The 14,098-nt window shown below is 38.4% G+C and overlaps 1 protein-coding gene and 1 long non-coding RNA gene across 2 annotated transcripts; one reads left to right on the forward strand and one right to left on the reverse strand.

Annotated features, from left to right (window-relative positions):
• The first annotated feature begins 716 nt into the window (after window positions 1–716).
• Window positions 717–7,870, forward strand: LOC127434667 (uncharacterized). Its single transcript, XR_007896071.1, has 3 exons — window positions 717–818; window positions 1,217–1,325; window positions 7,788–7,870. It is a non-coding gene; the product is annotated as an uncharacterized LOC127434667 (long non-coding RNA).
• Window positions 1,174–13,061, reverse strand: LOC127434666 (myosin-7). Its single transcript, XM_051687558.1, has 37 exons — window positions 12,297–13,061; window positions 11,732–11,875; window positions 11,492–11,648; window positions 11,301–11,328; window positions 11,092–11,194; window positions 10,899–10,991; window positions 10,748–10,811; window positions 10,517–10,615; window positions 10,330–10,433; window positions 10,070–10,208; window positions 9,858–9,976; window positions 9,598–9,747; window positions 8,843–9,013; window positions 8,456–8,765; window positions 8,085–8,170; window positions 7,765–7,970; window positions 7,272–7,395; window positions 6,941–7,077; window positions 6,596–6,851; window positions 6,262–6,504; window positions 6,005–6,181; window positions 5,763–5,908; window positions 5,577–5,667; window positions 5,103–5,492; window positions 4,889–5,015; window positions 4,663–4,781; window positions 4,373–4,569; window positions 4,075–4,258; window positions 3,816–3,981; window positions 3,546–3,670; window positions 3,129–3,437; window positions 2,826–3,029; window positions 2,418–2,714; window positions 2,172–2,276; window positions 1,968–2,063; window positions 1,618–1,752; window positions 1,174–1,285 (listed from the first exon to the last, which is right to left on the reverse strand). Exons 1-37 carry the CDS (start codon window positions 12,495–12,497, stop codon window positions 1,265–1,267), a joined length of 5,823 nt encoding a protein of 1,940 aa, XP_051543518.1. The 5' UTR covers window positions 12,498–13,061; the 3' UTR covers window positions 1,174–1,264.
• Window positions 13,062–14,098: the final 1,037 nt, after the last annotated feature.

Here is a 14,098-nt window from a genome sequence, read left to right on the forward strand (position 1 = left end):
AAAAAAATCAGTGTTTAGTTGTTTTCCCAGAAAATACCTCAAGACAATAAAGACATTATATTTTTGTTCTCTCTCAAGACAAATATTGGTTTTCTAGTTGCCCTGTGAATCTACTGCATTATGTGTCGATGCTAAAAAAATTGACGGATAGCCCCCATATGCCTTACACCATGAAGTGACATAGCATGGTGTCTGTTGCTGTCCCTCAGGGAGCTGACTAAGGGGACATACAGGACAAGCTGTCTTGTTTACATGGCATTCTTTCCTTTACTGTAGCCTTGAGGACAAAGATAACCTGGAAAAGATCAGCTAAGCTGCTGTCATACATTGAGATCTACTATTTAGGACATGTTTCGATGTAGACATCCTTTACTTGGCAAGGACTCTTAATACTTATGTTTCATGACCAACTGAGGGAGAACAATGCTCCCTCCATGTCATATTTGACACATAGTTTAACCTCCTTGAACTCTCAAAAGCTGAGACTGCATCACATAGACCGTCATGAATGTAGGGCCGAAATGTAGTAAGTGTTAAGATTGATGGAGCTCTTAACATAGCACAAGTGACAAGTGCTGAGGTCGCCATACTTTCTTCATAGTCTCAAGTGTTGAGTAACCCCCTTGCTACTCCCCATTGCTCTGCTATAGACTCCTCCTTTTTTCAACACTTCTAGATGAGCCACTATATCATCTGGAGCAACAGAACCCACTTCTTGTCACATCACTCTAACCTATAGAGTAGTTCTGTACTGGAGGGTTCACTCTTCTGAAAGATATTTTCTCCAATATTTTTGTCTATTGGGACTGTTTCAGATGGTAAGTCAAATTTCACAATCTCTGCACCAATCTATTTAAACATATTTAAGATTTTGTCTGCATTGTTTATCAGTAATTGTGTTGTGTATATGAGGGGTCTGGCAAGAATTAGTAGTGTACTGCAAGATATGTCAGTTGTCGACTGATAAGAAAGTAAGACTAGTAAGTATTTGGACTCAATTCAAGTATTTAGCCCAGACAACTAAATTTGTGGATGACTTTCAGTTCAATCAATGGGATTTCACAGCTTTTGTCAAATCGGATTAATATAAAAACACAAGACATTCTTACATTTGTTGTGCAATGTGGGGTAGACCGGGTGATCCATTTTATTTTTGAAATAAGACAATGTGGCAGAAGTTTCAATTGAACATTTGCTTTATTCTATTATGCTACAGACTAATGGATTCAAAGAGACACATCAGATACTGAATGATGGAAGAGCTTCATTCCTCATCATGTCCTTTCTGTTCAAAGGAGAAAAGAAAACAAGGCAGGACAAAAGATGTATGGTGGAGCTTATTTTACTGTATTAGAAAATTAAATACATTCTGCCCATGATTTCCAATAATCATTTAAGATTCATTTTGATGTTTCCTTTCAAATGGCCATTTATCTGTCTGCCTTCTGAATGGGTTTGTCTTTAGCTCTCCATAGCAAGACCATTTTTTCCCACTTGAATGTTGTCAAAAATAAATAGTTGCTTTTTATACTTTACATTTATGGCAATATAAACCACATCTGTCAAGTCATTTAACATTTGATTTTGTCTGTTATAATGTAGTTATATAACACTTACCTTGGATCCAGTATCACGGCTCTTGGCCCTCAGTTTGTTGACCTGAGATTCAGCAATATCAGCTCTCTCCTCTGCTTCATCAAACTCATGTTGCAGTTTACGGAATTTGGCCAGATTAGAATTGGCCTGTTCCTCCTGAAAAAATATGAAGATATTTTGTATTCAGCAATGCCATTTGACTGGGCATATTTTGAGTCCCCAAGTCAGATCTTTTATTTCTTTGTGCAACCAAAACTGACAAATTTTATGAAATATGTTCTGAATTGTACTTACTTCCCTAGTTTTTCCCATACAAGCAAGATTAGTTTATTGGTGATTTTTTTTTTTAAACTATATTATCTTTATCTTACCGCCTCCTCTGCAGCTCTCTTGTAGGACTTGACCTTCAGTTGGAGTTTGTCCACCAGATCCTGAAGACGAGCCAGATTCTTACGATCCTCCTCAGTCTGCAAATATAGTTGTAGGGAACACATTAACTTCATCAGAATTTGTTTAGCTTTAGAAAATGCTTGTATGTATAAAAACACGTTTATTTGTATATCAGAGATAGTGACCTGGTAGGTGAGCTCCTTGATGCGTCTCTCATATTTACGGATTCCTTTCACAGACTCACTTGCCTTTCTCTGTTCTATCTCCACCTCGTTTTCCAGCTCTCTCACCTAGCAAAACCAAAGATTGCACACTTACCAATTCTTAAGAATCCAATCAATCTCTGAATCTAAATAGTTATAAAACTCATCTTCACAAAAGTAATGCATTTTTAATTGAAAAAAGTTCCGAACTGAGTCTCATAAACTGACCCTGGCTTCCAGTTTCTGGACCTGCTTCTTGCCTCCCTTCATGGCTATCTGCTCAGCTTCATCCAGACGGTGCTGTAGGTCCTTGATGGTCTGCTCCATGTTCTTCTTCATGCGCTCCAGATGAGCACTGGTGTCTTGCTCCTTCTTCAGCTCTTCTGCCATCATGGCAGCATCAGTGATGGCCTTCTTGGCTTTTTCCTCAGCATTCCTGCACTCCTGCACGGCCTCCTCAACCTCGGACTGGAGCTGAGAATTGTCTCCTTCCAACTTCTTCTTCTGATTCAGCAGGCTGGTGTTCTGAACATTAATAAAATTGGCATTAAAACTGTTTCTGTATACTGTAACATTATGTACTAAGAGAGGGTTTAAAGGCTTTTCTTGTGTTTGACTAGTTCTAGTTTGCCGTACCTGAGAATGCAGCAGCTGAACCCTCTCACTGACGTCCAGCAGTTCCTGCTCAGCCAGTTTCCTTCCTCTCTCAGTCTGTTCCACCAGGGATCTCAACTCATCCAGTTCAGCCTGCAGCAGATTGTTGCGTCTCTCCACAATGGCGATGTTCTCTTTGAGATCATCATTACCTCGAAGAGCATCGTCCAGCTGCAGTTGGGCATCCTGTGAAGTACAGGTTTTACATAAGAAAAGACCACAGATTCTAATGTGATTTTCAAATAAGTAGCAGGAATTTATATTTTATAACATAATCTAGCGTACTTTGAGATGTCCATGAAGACCCTTGAGTTGTTTCTGGGCTTCTGCTGCCTGCCTGTTTGCTTGGCTGAGCTGAATCTCCATCTCATTGAGGTCTCCCTCCATCTTCTTCTTCAGTCTGAGGGCTTCATTCCTGCTGCGAGTCTCTGACTCAAGTGAGCTCTGAAGGGTATCAACCATTCTCTGTTGGTTCCTCTTGGCCTGCTCCATCTCCTCATCTTTTTCAGCCAGCTTACGTTCAATGTCAGCTTTAACCTGGTTGAATTCCAACTGAACTCTGAGGATCTTTCCTTCTTCATGCTCTAAGGAGCCCTGAAAGATTAAATGTATTTTGATCATTTTCACACTTATAAGCATGCCACTTATTTTATTATTTCAGAGAAATGTACAGGTACAGCTTAAAAATCACAATCAAGATACCTCCGCCTCTTCCAGAGCAGCTTGAATTTCAGACTTTTCCTGCTCCAGCTGTTTACGAACTTTCTCTAGTTCATGAATGTTCTTTCCACTTTCACCAATTTGCTCAGTGAGATCAGCAATCTCCTCTGTTGTTATAAGCATTGCAGCAATGGTTTATACATCAGAAGTAAATACATAAATAAATAAGACAATTCCATTAATGTGATTAAATACTTACATTAAATACAACTATCAATGACAATAATAAATAGAGACAAAGATCAAGGAAACCTTGGAGATTCTTGTTCTCTCTCTTCATGGTCTCCAAATGATCCAGAGATTCCTCATAAGAGTTCTTAAGTTTGAAAAGTTCAGTGCTCAGAGATCTGGCTTCCTTCTGGGAACTTTCCAGCTCACTCTGAGACTCCTCATATTTCTGCTTCCATTCAGCTAGGACCTGTATGTCAGAGTCAGAGAATTTGACTAACTGCCATTGGATCTCAAGGTACAACAATGACATTTTTTTTATTTACAAGTATGTTTATTTTACCTTGTCAAAGTTTCTTTGCTTCTTGTCCAGGGCAGCAGCAGCAGCATTGGATCTCTCCACATCAACCATGAGATCTTCAATCTCATTCTGCAGTCTGTGCTTGGTCTTCTCCAGAGATGAGCATTTAGCATTGACTGCTTCAACAGCCTCTTCTGCATCTTGTAGACGCTGAGCGAGTTTTTTCCTTTATAAATAAACAGGATTAGTTGCATAACAATTGAGGCTTTTGTCTTCCAATAACAACAAGATCTGAATAAAAGTATTGGGAAAGTCAAATACTGTATTTCTTGAATCATACTTAGCATCCTCCAGCTCTTCAGTCCTCTGGATGGCATCAGTTTCATACTTGGTTCTCCACTGAGCCACCTCAGAGTTTGCCTTGGAGAGACTACGCTGCATCTCAGCTTTGGCTTCCTGCTCCTCCTCATACTGCTCCCTCAGCAGATCAGAATCATGGCGAGCAGACTGCACTGCATGGGCCAGGGAGTTCTTAGCCTGTAAGGATAGGAAATATCTGGTTAAGTATACAAAGAAATGTAATAGACTGTAGATAATAAATACTGTATTTTGAAGAAAATATATATATACCTTCACTTCCTCCTCTAGTTGTCTCTTGAGGTCCTCAATCTGCTGGGTATATGACTGTTTGCCTCTGGTCAGCTGAGAAACCAGGGAGTCCTTTTCCTCTAGCTGTCTTGTAAGTTCCCCTGTTATAGATTACAATGGCATTACAACTTTAAATATATGTTTTGGTTTTGCGTTCATGCATAGATCACTCCTAGAGTACATGATGGTACCATGTGATAATACATACCATTCTCAGTTTGCAGCTTAGCTTTTTGCATGGTGAAGTCATTAATGCTGCGTTGCCCCTCTTCATACTTAGTCCTATACTCACTCATCTGGTCTTCAAGGGTCCTGCACATTTTTTCAAGGTTTGACTAGAATCAGAAGTTAGAAGACCAGTTAGAAATATAACTCTGTGGAGGTGGGGGAAAAGAGAAAAAAAAATAGAGAATGTTCCGCACCTTGGACTTGGCCAGTTGTTCCATGTTTGAGACCACATCATCCAGTTCCAGTCTGAGTTCACTCTTTTCTTTCTCAAGCTTCTGCTTCACTCTCTGAAGGTTGTCAATCTGCTCTCCCAGATCAGCCACACTGTCTGCATGTTTCTTCCTCAGTGTAGCAGCAGTGGCCTCATGTTGCAGAGTGGCCTCTTCAAGGTCTCTGCGCAGTTTCTGGAACTCGGCTTCACGTTTCTTGTTCATCTCAATCTGGGCAGCAGTGGCACCACCAGCCTCCTCCAACCTCTCACTGATCTCCTCCAGTTCTCTGGACAGATCTGCCCTCTGCTTTTCAACTTTGGCTCGAGCAGCTCTCTCAGCCTCCAGCTCTTCTTCAAGTTCTTCAATTCGAGCCTGGTAATGTGAAGGAAACAAAAATTAAAGCTAGCATTCCTAAGTTTCTAACTATCCATCTTGTTAAGAAGACTACAAGTTTACCTGCAGCTCCTTCAGTTTCTTCTGGAGCTGGGCTGCCATGGCCTGCTCATCTTCAATCTTGCTATTGAGTTGGCTGATCTCAAAATCTTTCCTGTGTTGAAAGAAATAATTTATTACCTCTATTAAGAAGGACTCTGATTCTTGGTTATGTTCTTGATTAATTATTGCATCTTCTGGAAAACACACTTTTTAAGCTTCTCTTCTAGCTGTTGTTTGTCATTTTCTAGGTCCATCACACTCTCTTGGGACAACTTTAAGTCTCCCTCGAGCTTCCTTTTTGCTCTCTCTAGATCCATTCGAAGCTTCTTTTCCTGTTCCAGGGAACCCTCAAGCTGAAAGAAAATAATAAATTACTTTGTTTAGTAATTTCATTCAAGTTAAGTGTGTTATATGTTTTGAATGTACAAGTAAGAGATCAAACTATTCACATCATCAACTTGTTGCTCCAGCTTGGCTTTGGCTTTGGTGAGTGTGTTGACTTTGTCTTCCTCACTCTGGAGATCATCCAGCGTTTGCTGATGGGCCTCCTGCAGAGCTTTCTTCTCCTTGGTTAGTTTGGCAATGATTTCATCCAAAGCTGCCATTTCCTCTGTCAGGTTTTTAACCTGTAGAATTGTGTCATTGTATCAGAGACTCTTAAAACATCATTTTTAAGTCTCTAGCACCTTCATTTTTGAAAACTGACCTTGTTCTCAGTGGCATGTTTTTCTTTCTCCACTTTGGCCAGAGTGAGCTCGAGATCATCAATGTCCTTCTTGAGCTCAGAACATTCATCCTCCAGCTTTCGTTTCTTTGCCGTCAGCTCGGCATTCATTTCCTCTTCATCCTCCAGTCTCTCAGTCAGCTCTTTGGTTTTGGCCTCAAGCTGGATCTTGTTCTTGATCAGACCCTCACATCTCTCCTCAGCATCACAAAGATTATCTTGCTCCTGGCATTTTTACAGATACAAAAAATAATTTGTATAGTTTCATTCCTTTGCAACTCATAATTCAATTTTATTCATAAATTAATAAACTCACAGCTTGGACTTGGAGTTGCAGGTCATTCTTCTCTTGGAGCATGGAAACCATCTTCTCTTCAAGCTCCTTTCTGCGTGCTTCAGATTTGGCATAAGCTTCCTTTAACTTAAGGAATTCTTCCTTCATATTCGCCATCTCTTTTTCTGCTTCAGCGGATCTTAGCAGTGGTTTGATCTTGAAGTAGAGCTTCATCCAGGGCCAATTCTTGACCCCCATGAAGGCACGCACATTCCACTGGATCACCAGCAATGAATCTCTGCAATTTGATCCAAAAAGTTCAAGTATTTCATATGAAATGTACTAGCTCTTGTGGCATTACTCTGGTGTAATGTTCAAAAGCTTCACCTGCGCTCAACAATCTTTTGGAATTCAATTCTTGAAAGTAGACCACGAGCTCGAGCCTGAATATTTGTGATGATGAGAGCGAGACGGTCATCTCGCATCTCTTCAAGAGTACCCAACAGACCAGCCTTAAAGAATACCTTGGGGGAATGGAATGGATATATTTTTTTAGTGCAACACTATGCATGTGACTAATATTGCATACATGTTCATGTCACATTTTTTCATTCTTAAATTTGTTATTTATTTGCTTTTGTCTTTTATCTATGTGATGTAAAAAATAAATATAGAGCCTAGAAATAATATAACTGGATGTTAGCTTTTTTTAGGGTACCTTAGTATGTCCAAACTTGTACTGGTTGTGGTCAATATCCAAAGAGCCCAATAACTTCTCAGCTCCTTTCCTGCTGTCAATGAACTGACCCTCTGGGATAGCAGCAGGATTTAGGATACGATATCTGTTGTTGCATTTTTTTATATATATCAAAAATAGGTTAGTAATTGCCATTTATGCATTGCCATTTTAACTTTAACAAAGTAATTTGATTTAAATTACCTGCAATTTCTGTCATTTATTAGACACAAACCATAAAATATATTTTAAGTAAACTATTATATGGCTGTTAAGTGACATTTAAGTGACATTGTAAGCTAAATATACAAAACATGAAACATTTAACTCTAGTTGCATAATTTGTAATTGTGATCTCAAGACAGGATGTATTTGACACTATCAATATCTGTGTCAGACATGGCCAGAAAAATGGGCATGGTGTAACGAATTATAGTATAAATCTTTTTTGTTCAAGCTTTTAAAGTGGATGTACCTCTGTTTGAAATCCCCATACAGGATCCTGTTGGGGAAGCCCTTTCTGCAGATTCTGATGCCCTCCAGCACACCGTTACAGCGCAGCTGGTGCATGACCAGAGGATTCTCCATCGCCCCAGGAGTCTTAGTCTCATTGGGGATGATGCAGCGCACAAAGTGAGGGTGAGTTGACCTCAAATTGGTCATCAGCTTGTTCAGATTCTCCTGTGGATAGAGTTAATTCAGGAGAATGCCCATATACTGTATATATAGGTTGGTTTGTTGTCAAAACAGATTAGAAAACTACATCATGCTGTCCAGAATCAATCTGTATGTTACCCTGTGAAGGGCAGACACTGTCTGGAAAGAAGAGCCCTTTTTCTTCTTCTCCTTCCCACCTTTGCCACCTCCTCCACCTTCAGCGGCTATTCAAAGACATTTTTGTAAAAAAAAGAAATTATGAGATAACATAAACCATATTAACATAAACCATATATAAAATCTTGATTTGTCTCAAAGATTTTATTTCTCTGCAACATTACCAACACAACACACACAAGTTGGTACCACCATAATTAGCAAACAGGCTGTTACATGTTCTGAAGCAGGTGTTAAAGAACAGTGATAAAGATTTCCTGGGAACTGACTGAAGCTTAATCAAAAAGCCATGACAATTTTGCAATTAAAAATCTATTGAAAAATATTCTTACCTGAGTCAGCACTGGCATAGTTTGCAAACAGGTTAGACAGCAGTTTCATGGTGGACTTCTGATACAGGCCCACAACAGTCTCATTAAGAGGATCCTTGTTCTTCACCAGCCAGTTGTTGATGTTGTAGTCAACAGTGCCAGCGTAGTGAACCAGGGAGAAATGAGCCTCTGGTTTACCCTTGACAATCCTGGGCTTCTGGAAGTTGTTTGATTTCCCCAAGTGGTTGTCATAAAGCTTAGCTTTAAATGTGGCATCACTGGCTTTGGGGAACATGCACTCCTCTTCAAGGATAGACATGATACCCATGGGCTGCAGAAAATAGAATGTTCAGATTAGTTAAGAAGTTTTTGTCCTATTATTCAGATTTCTCAATTTTAAAAACTCACCTTTTCAATGAGATCAATACAAGCCTGCAAGTCCATGCCAAAGTCGATGAAGACCCACTCAATACCCTCCTTCTTGTATTCCTCTTGTTCCAGCACAAACATATGGTGATTGAAGAACTGCTGCAACTTCTCATTAGTGAAGTTGATGCACAGCTGCTCAAAGGTGTTAAACTAGAATAGATATGTAAAACCAATAATTAAAGTGGGACATGTTTTGATCTTATACTGATACATAGAAGATAATAAGTTTCTATTCAAGCACCAACTTCTCATGACACCCTATGTCTCAAAATTTGAATTTTGTTGCATTTTGGTCTTCTGTCTTTTCTGGGAATATAGACTAAAAATATTGGTGACAAATCTTAAATGATGATGTCCCCTCCCTCTAATACCACCCGGCACAGATTAGCAATAGCAAGTAGCAAGTCATAATTTTCCCAGGTTATGGAGGCTATTGGCAATTATTACAAAAAATGCTCTATACGTACTGATCCACATTCATTAAGATGTATCAACCAAGGCAAGAAAGTGTTTTGAAAATATTGGGTATCAATTAATTTTGGTAACAATGAATTGAATCCAGTATTTATGGCTACATGACCGGATCCAGTAGAATTTGTTTTCAAGACTTTCAAGATTTGAGACAAGCTTTTAATAAAAAAAAATTTTATTATTTTTTTTTCCACTTAATGTTAATTAAATGTGAATCCTGTCCAAATTCAGAAAAATGACTAATAGGAACATCAAAAACTTACATCAAAGATCTCAAATCCAGCAATGTCCAGCACACCGATGAAGTACTGGCGAGGCTGCTTGGTGTCCAGGGATTGGTTGATTCTTACAACCATCCAAAGGAACATTTTCTCATACACTGATTTTGACAGGGCACCGATGGCATAGTACACCTTTTTGAGAGAATGAGGAGTAAAGTAACACAATAAAATGTCATTGCAGAGAAACAGATTACATTTTTTATTTAGTTATTTATTTTTTGATGTCAGGAATTAGTTTCCACCTGTTGGACATTCTGTCCCTTGGTGACCCACTCATTTCCGACTTTGACTCTTGGGTGGCACAGAGCCTTGATAAGATCAGCAGAGTTCAGGCCCATCAGATAAGCTGATTTATCAGCATCTGTAGTCAATAATAGAAGGTGGTTGAATCTTAAAGAATCATCCATCAACCAATAACTGCATGTAATGCATCAGCATTTGTCCTAATACTGACCCTCAGTCCCATCAGCCTCTGCCTGTTCCTCTCTTTGCTTCTGCTTAAACTTCATGTTGCCGTAGTGCATGATGGCACCTGTCAGTTTGTAGATGCTGTTCTTCTCCTCTTGGGTGAAGCCCAACACATCAAAAGCTTCCTAGAGAACATGTAAAATTCATAACATGACTAATATTCTACTTTTAATACAAGTTACTTTTTGTTCTAAAACTTAAGAAGTCTCTATCAAACTTATGTTAATGATGTTTTGGATAACGCACATCAGTTGCCATCAGCTCATCAGCATCATCAATAGAGGCCACTTGCGTCTCTCCTTGGGAGATGAATGCGTAATCGTAAGGGTTTGCTGTGATCAATAGCATCTCTGTGAGAGAAGACACAAAACACTTAGACATCATTCTGCTATGTGTTACAGACATGTCTTGCTGTAACATATTTTCTTCCCACCTAATAGTTCTGGTTTCTTCTGAGACAGGATCTGGTAGAAGATGTGGTAGTCTCTCTCAGCCTTGAGCTGGAAAGTCACACGAGATTTCTCCAGAAGATCTGTTTAGTGGATTCCCAAGGGAGGCATTGGTCAATAGCAACAAGTGCCCAGTAGCCAAAACAATTTTACACATGCATAGAGTAGAAGAGTCATGAATGACATTTCCACAAGTAATTAAAGATCATTCTTACAAGTCTCAATATCAGCAGATGCTAACTTGCCACTGGCAGCAAAGTGAATTCTGATGAACTTGCCCTGTTTGAAAGGAAGTGAAGTGTAGAAATTTACAAGATGAAAATTATTTGCAAAAACAATCTGCAACTAAAAGTAGTTAGCACTCACAAAGCGAGATGAGTTGTCATTTCTGATGGTCTTGGCATTACCGAAAGCCTCTAGAGCAGGGTTACACTGGATGATTTGATCTTCCAGAGTACCCTAAAAGCAAAAATAGATAATAATAAAATAAATCTTGCTTTTTTTGATTAATAAATTCCTTTCAAAACAATACTGTGTAACAGTGAAATTGAAGTCTAACCTTTTTGTCACTGGTGTCCTTCTTGATTCCACCAGCAGCAATACTGGCAAAGTACTGAATGACTCTTTTGGTGTTTACAGTCTTTCCAGCACCAGATTCTCCACTGTCAACACAATTCATTCTTAGAAAGCCATTAAGAATTATTTGAAAAGATTAAACAAATTAAGTCAAATCCCAGCAGCTAATTAAAACACAAAAAGAAATCTTACGTGATAAGAATGGACTGGTTTTCTCTGTCTGCAACATAGATAATGTTTTTGTTAGAAAATGCTTCCTATGTGTACCTATTTATTATTGTTTGTTAGATAGAGTATATACATTAAGTGTATAACACTAAGATGCCATAACTTCGTACAAATGGCAAGAGTTTAAACACATTCGGAAATGTCAAGAGCATCACCTGCCAGCATGTACTGGTAGGCATTGTCAGAGATGGAGAAGATATGAGGAGGAGCTTCACTCCTCTTCTTTCCTCTGTAAGCAACAACAACTTCCTGATTGTACACTGGAAGCCACTTGTAGGGGTTTACAGTGACACAGAAGAGCCCAGAGTAGGTCTAGAAGAGAGAACAAGAGATAATAAGATGCTGTGGGTAGTTTTATGGTCATCTAAGATCTCGAACTGCAAGTTTTGACTCACGTAGATCATCCAGGCTGCGTAACGCTCTTTGAGGTTAAACAGCACAGCGGGCTCGTGGAGGAAGGTGAACATCGCCATGTCCTCAATTTTATCGAACTTTGGCGGGTTCTGAGGATGAATATCAGCTTCCTTCACAGTTACTGTCTGTGGGCACACAAGATACAGTAGTCAGGACATTTTTTTTATTTTGCTCTTCACTGTGTGCATATTTAATCTAGATGGAGAGGTAGTTCAAAAACAAGGTTTTGCTACCTTTTTGAATTGATAAACTCATAACTCAGTTTTTATTAAATTTATATAATGTTAAAAGGTTTTTATTAGTTTTGTCTATATATTTATAACTTAATATATATTTAAAATGTATAGTATTTTGCAATAAATTATTCTAATATTGATCAATACTATCTAAAGTCTAATTATCCATCTATGTAAGTACTTCCAAACTCCCAAATGAAAGCTTGCTATAAACATACCTTAATACTACAGGTCTCTTGGCAACTGTACTTTGTAATGAATTTTAATTCCTATAATCAATCATAATCCAGCTTCTAAACCTTGAACTTACCTTCCCTTTAGAAGTCTCACAGGTGACTTTATCACCATCGCGACTGATGATAGATGCCTTAAGGTATTCCTCTTCAGCATCAGGGACGAAACATTCTTTCTTCATGTCAAAGGGGCGAGTTTGGGCCTCCAGACGCTCTATATCCGACTTCCTGAGGAACGGAGCCGCAGCTCCAAACTCTGCCATCTGACTGTCCCCCATCTTTCACCCTATCAGATTTATAAGTAAACTTAGTTTAATGCATTGTGTTATTCAAGATTTGACCAGTGTTCATTTTTTTATTTTAAACTGTTTGATTGTCATGTTGCATAAATTCAACAATCGTCATGATTTTCTTCAGTAGGACTAAAGCCCACTCACTTCTGCTGTTCACTTCTCCAACGGCTGATGGTTCAATGCTGTCTACACAAAAGAAAGACACATTATATCACTGTTGTCTCATTTCTACTACTGACCAGCAAAATTTACACCTTGATCAATGCAGATAGAAATAATCAAGTACCAAGCAATCCAATTACTCTTTTCTGCAATTTTGTCAGTGATACTATCACCAGTAAAGATCCCTTTGACTGTAAGGTTAGTTTTTTATTAAGAAACAAGGCTCTCCAGAACTTACCGTACACAGTAGAAGGTTAACGATAATACAACTGAAAACATGTCAGGTCTTCTTTTATAGTGCAATTGTTCCTCTAAATATGGTTGTTGGCATCACACAAAGCATAATGCTCGCCCAGTTTGGTTAGGAAGAATGGGTTGGGTGTGCTTGAGACAAGTGGGGGGGGGGGGGGGGGGGGGTCAGTTTCTGTTGTATTGAATGTCATTCATGCCAGACAGAGAATTATGAATGGTTATTGAGTATCAAAAATGGATGTTGTGGTTATTAAAAAATATATATATATATATTATCACACAAATCATAAAGAATTTTAACCACCCATCATATATCTGTTAAGAACTTGAGGATTGGTTTTATCCAGACACAACTGATTCAGTAAACAGTATTTTGCTTTAATACTAATTAAAATACTGAGACTTAATTGGTGTGACTCGATGTTAAATGATGAAATGAAAAAAACCAAAGAAATGACAAAGACCTATTTGGTGTGAAATTCATCTCAATTATAGGATATTCAAAAGCCCAAATGCTACAGTATATTAGTATCTTATACTTGTCCCTATTTGTTTGTTTTTTGTGTGTTTTATTTATTTGTTTTGTCATCTTTTGAGAGATTAGCTATATATATATATATATATATATATATATACAGTATTCACACAAACATGTTCCTTTGCTTTCCACTAGAGGCCTCAGTGGTTTGACAGTTATTGTTTAGGCACGGTTAAGGTCAGTGTCTAGATGGTGTGAATATTTCTGTTTGCATTGTATCAGTAATGGGGTATTTGTCTCCTTCCCTTTAAACTTGAGGACAGAGATATCACTATGACATTTCTGCTGAATGCCTCTCTTTGATTGAGAGGAACAGCTTGCATGATCTACCAAACTGTGTCCATTAACGGAGCGCGAATGACCTTCCTGTACAGAATATGCTCTTTACTAAGGACAGTGGGTGTTGTTACATGTATACCCCAATAAATTTGAATGTAATAAAACCCCAATAAAATTTAGGATTAGGGTTTTTTTTTTTTATAATTTCCCCTCTAGATTTTTAAGGTTTCACAGAAATGTTATACTTAAATGTTTATTTCTTGCATATTGAAGTATCTCAACTTCTATATTTTGGTTTGTGCCTCATAAAGTATATTATCTTGGGATTCCTTTCATCACAAATTTAGTATCTGCT

Source organism: Myxocyprinus asiaticus, chromosome 44 (genome assembly GCF_019703515.2).
Source record: "Myxocyprinus asiaticus isolate MX2 ecotype Aquarium Trade chromosome 44, UBuf_Myxa_2, whole genome shotgun sequence".
Taxonomy (NCBI): Eukaryota; Metazoa; Chordata; class Actinopteri; order Cypriniformes; family Catostomidae; genus Myxocyprinus; species Myxocyprinus asiaticus.

Excerpts from the sequence above, each read along its gene's own strand:
- LOC127434666 (XM_051687558.1), bottom strand. The coding sequence starts at position 12,497 with ATGGGGGACAGTCAGATGGCAGAGTTTGGAGCTGCGGCTCCGTTCCTC. Across the intron at positions 10,434-10,516 it reads GAAGAAACCAGAACTATTAG|AGATGCTATTGATCACAGCA; the intron begins GTGGGAAGAAAA and ends CTTCTCTCACAG. Across the intron at positions 6,505-6,595 it reads TGCAACTCCAAGTCCAAGCT|GAGCAAGATAATCTTTGTGA; the intron begins GTGAGTTTATTA and ends TAAAAATGCCAG.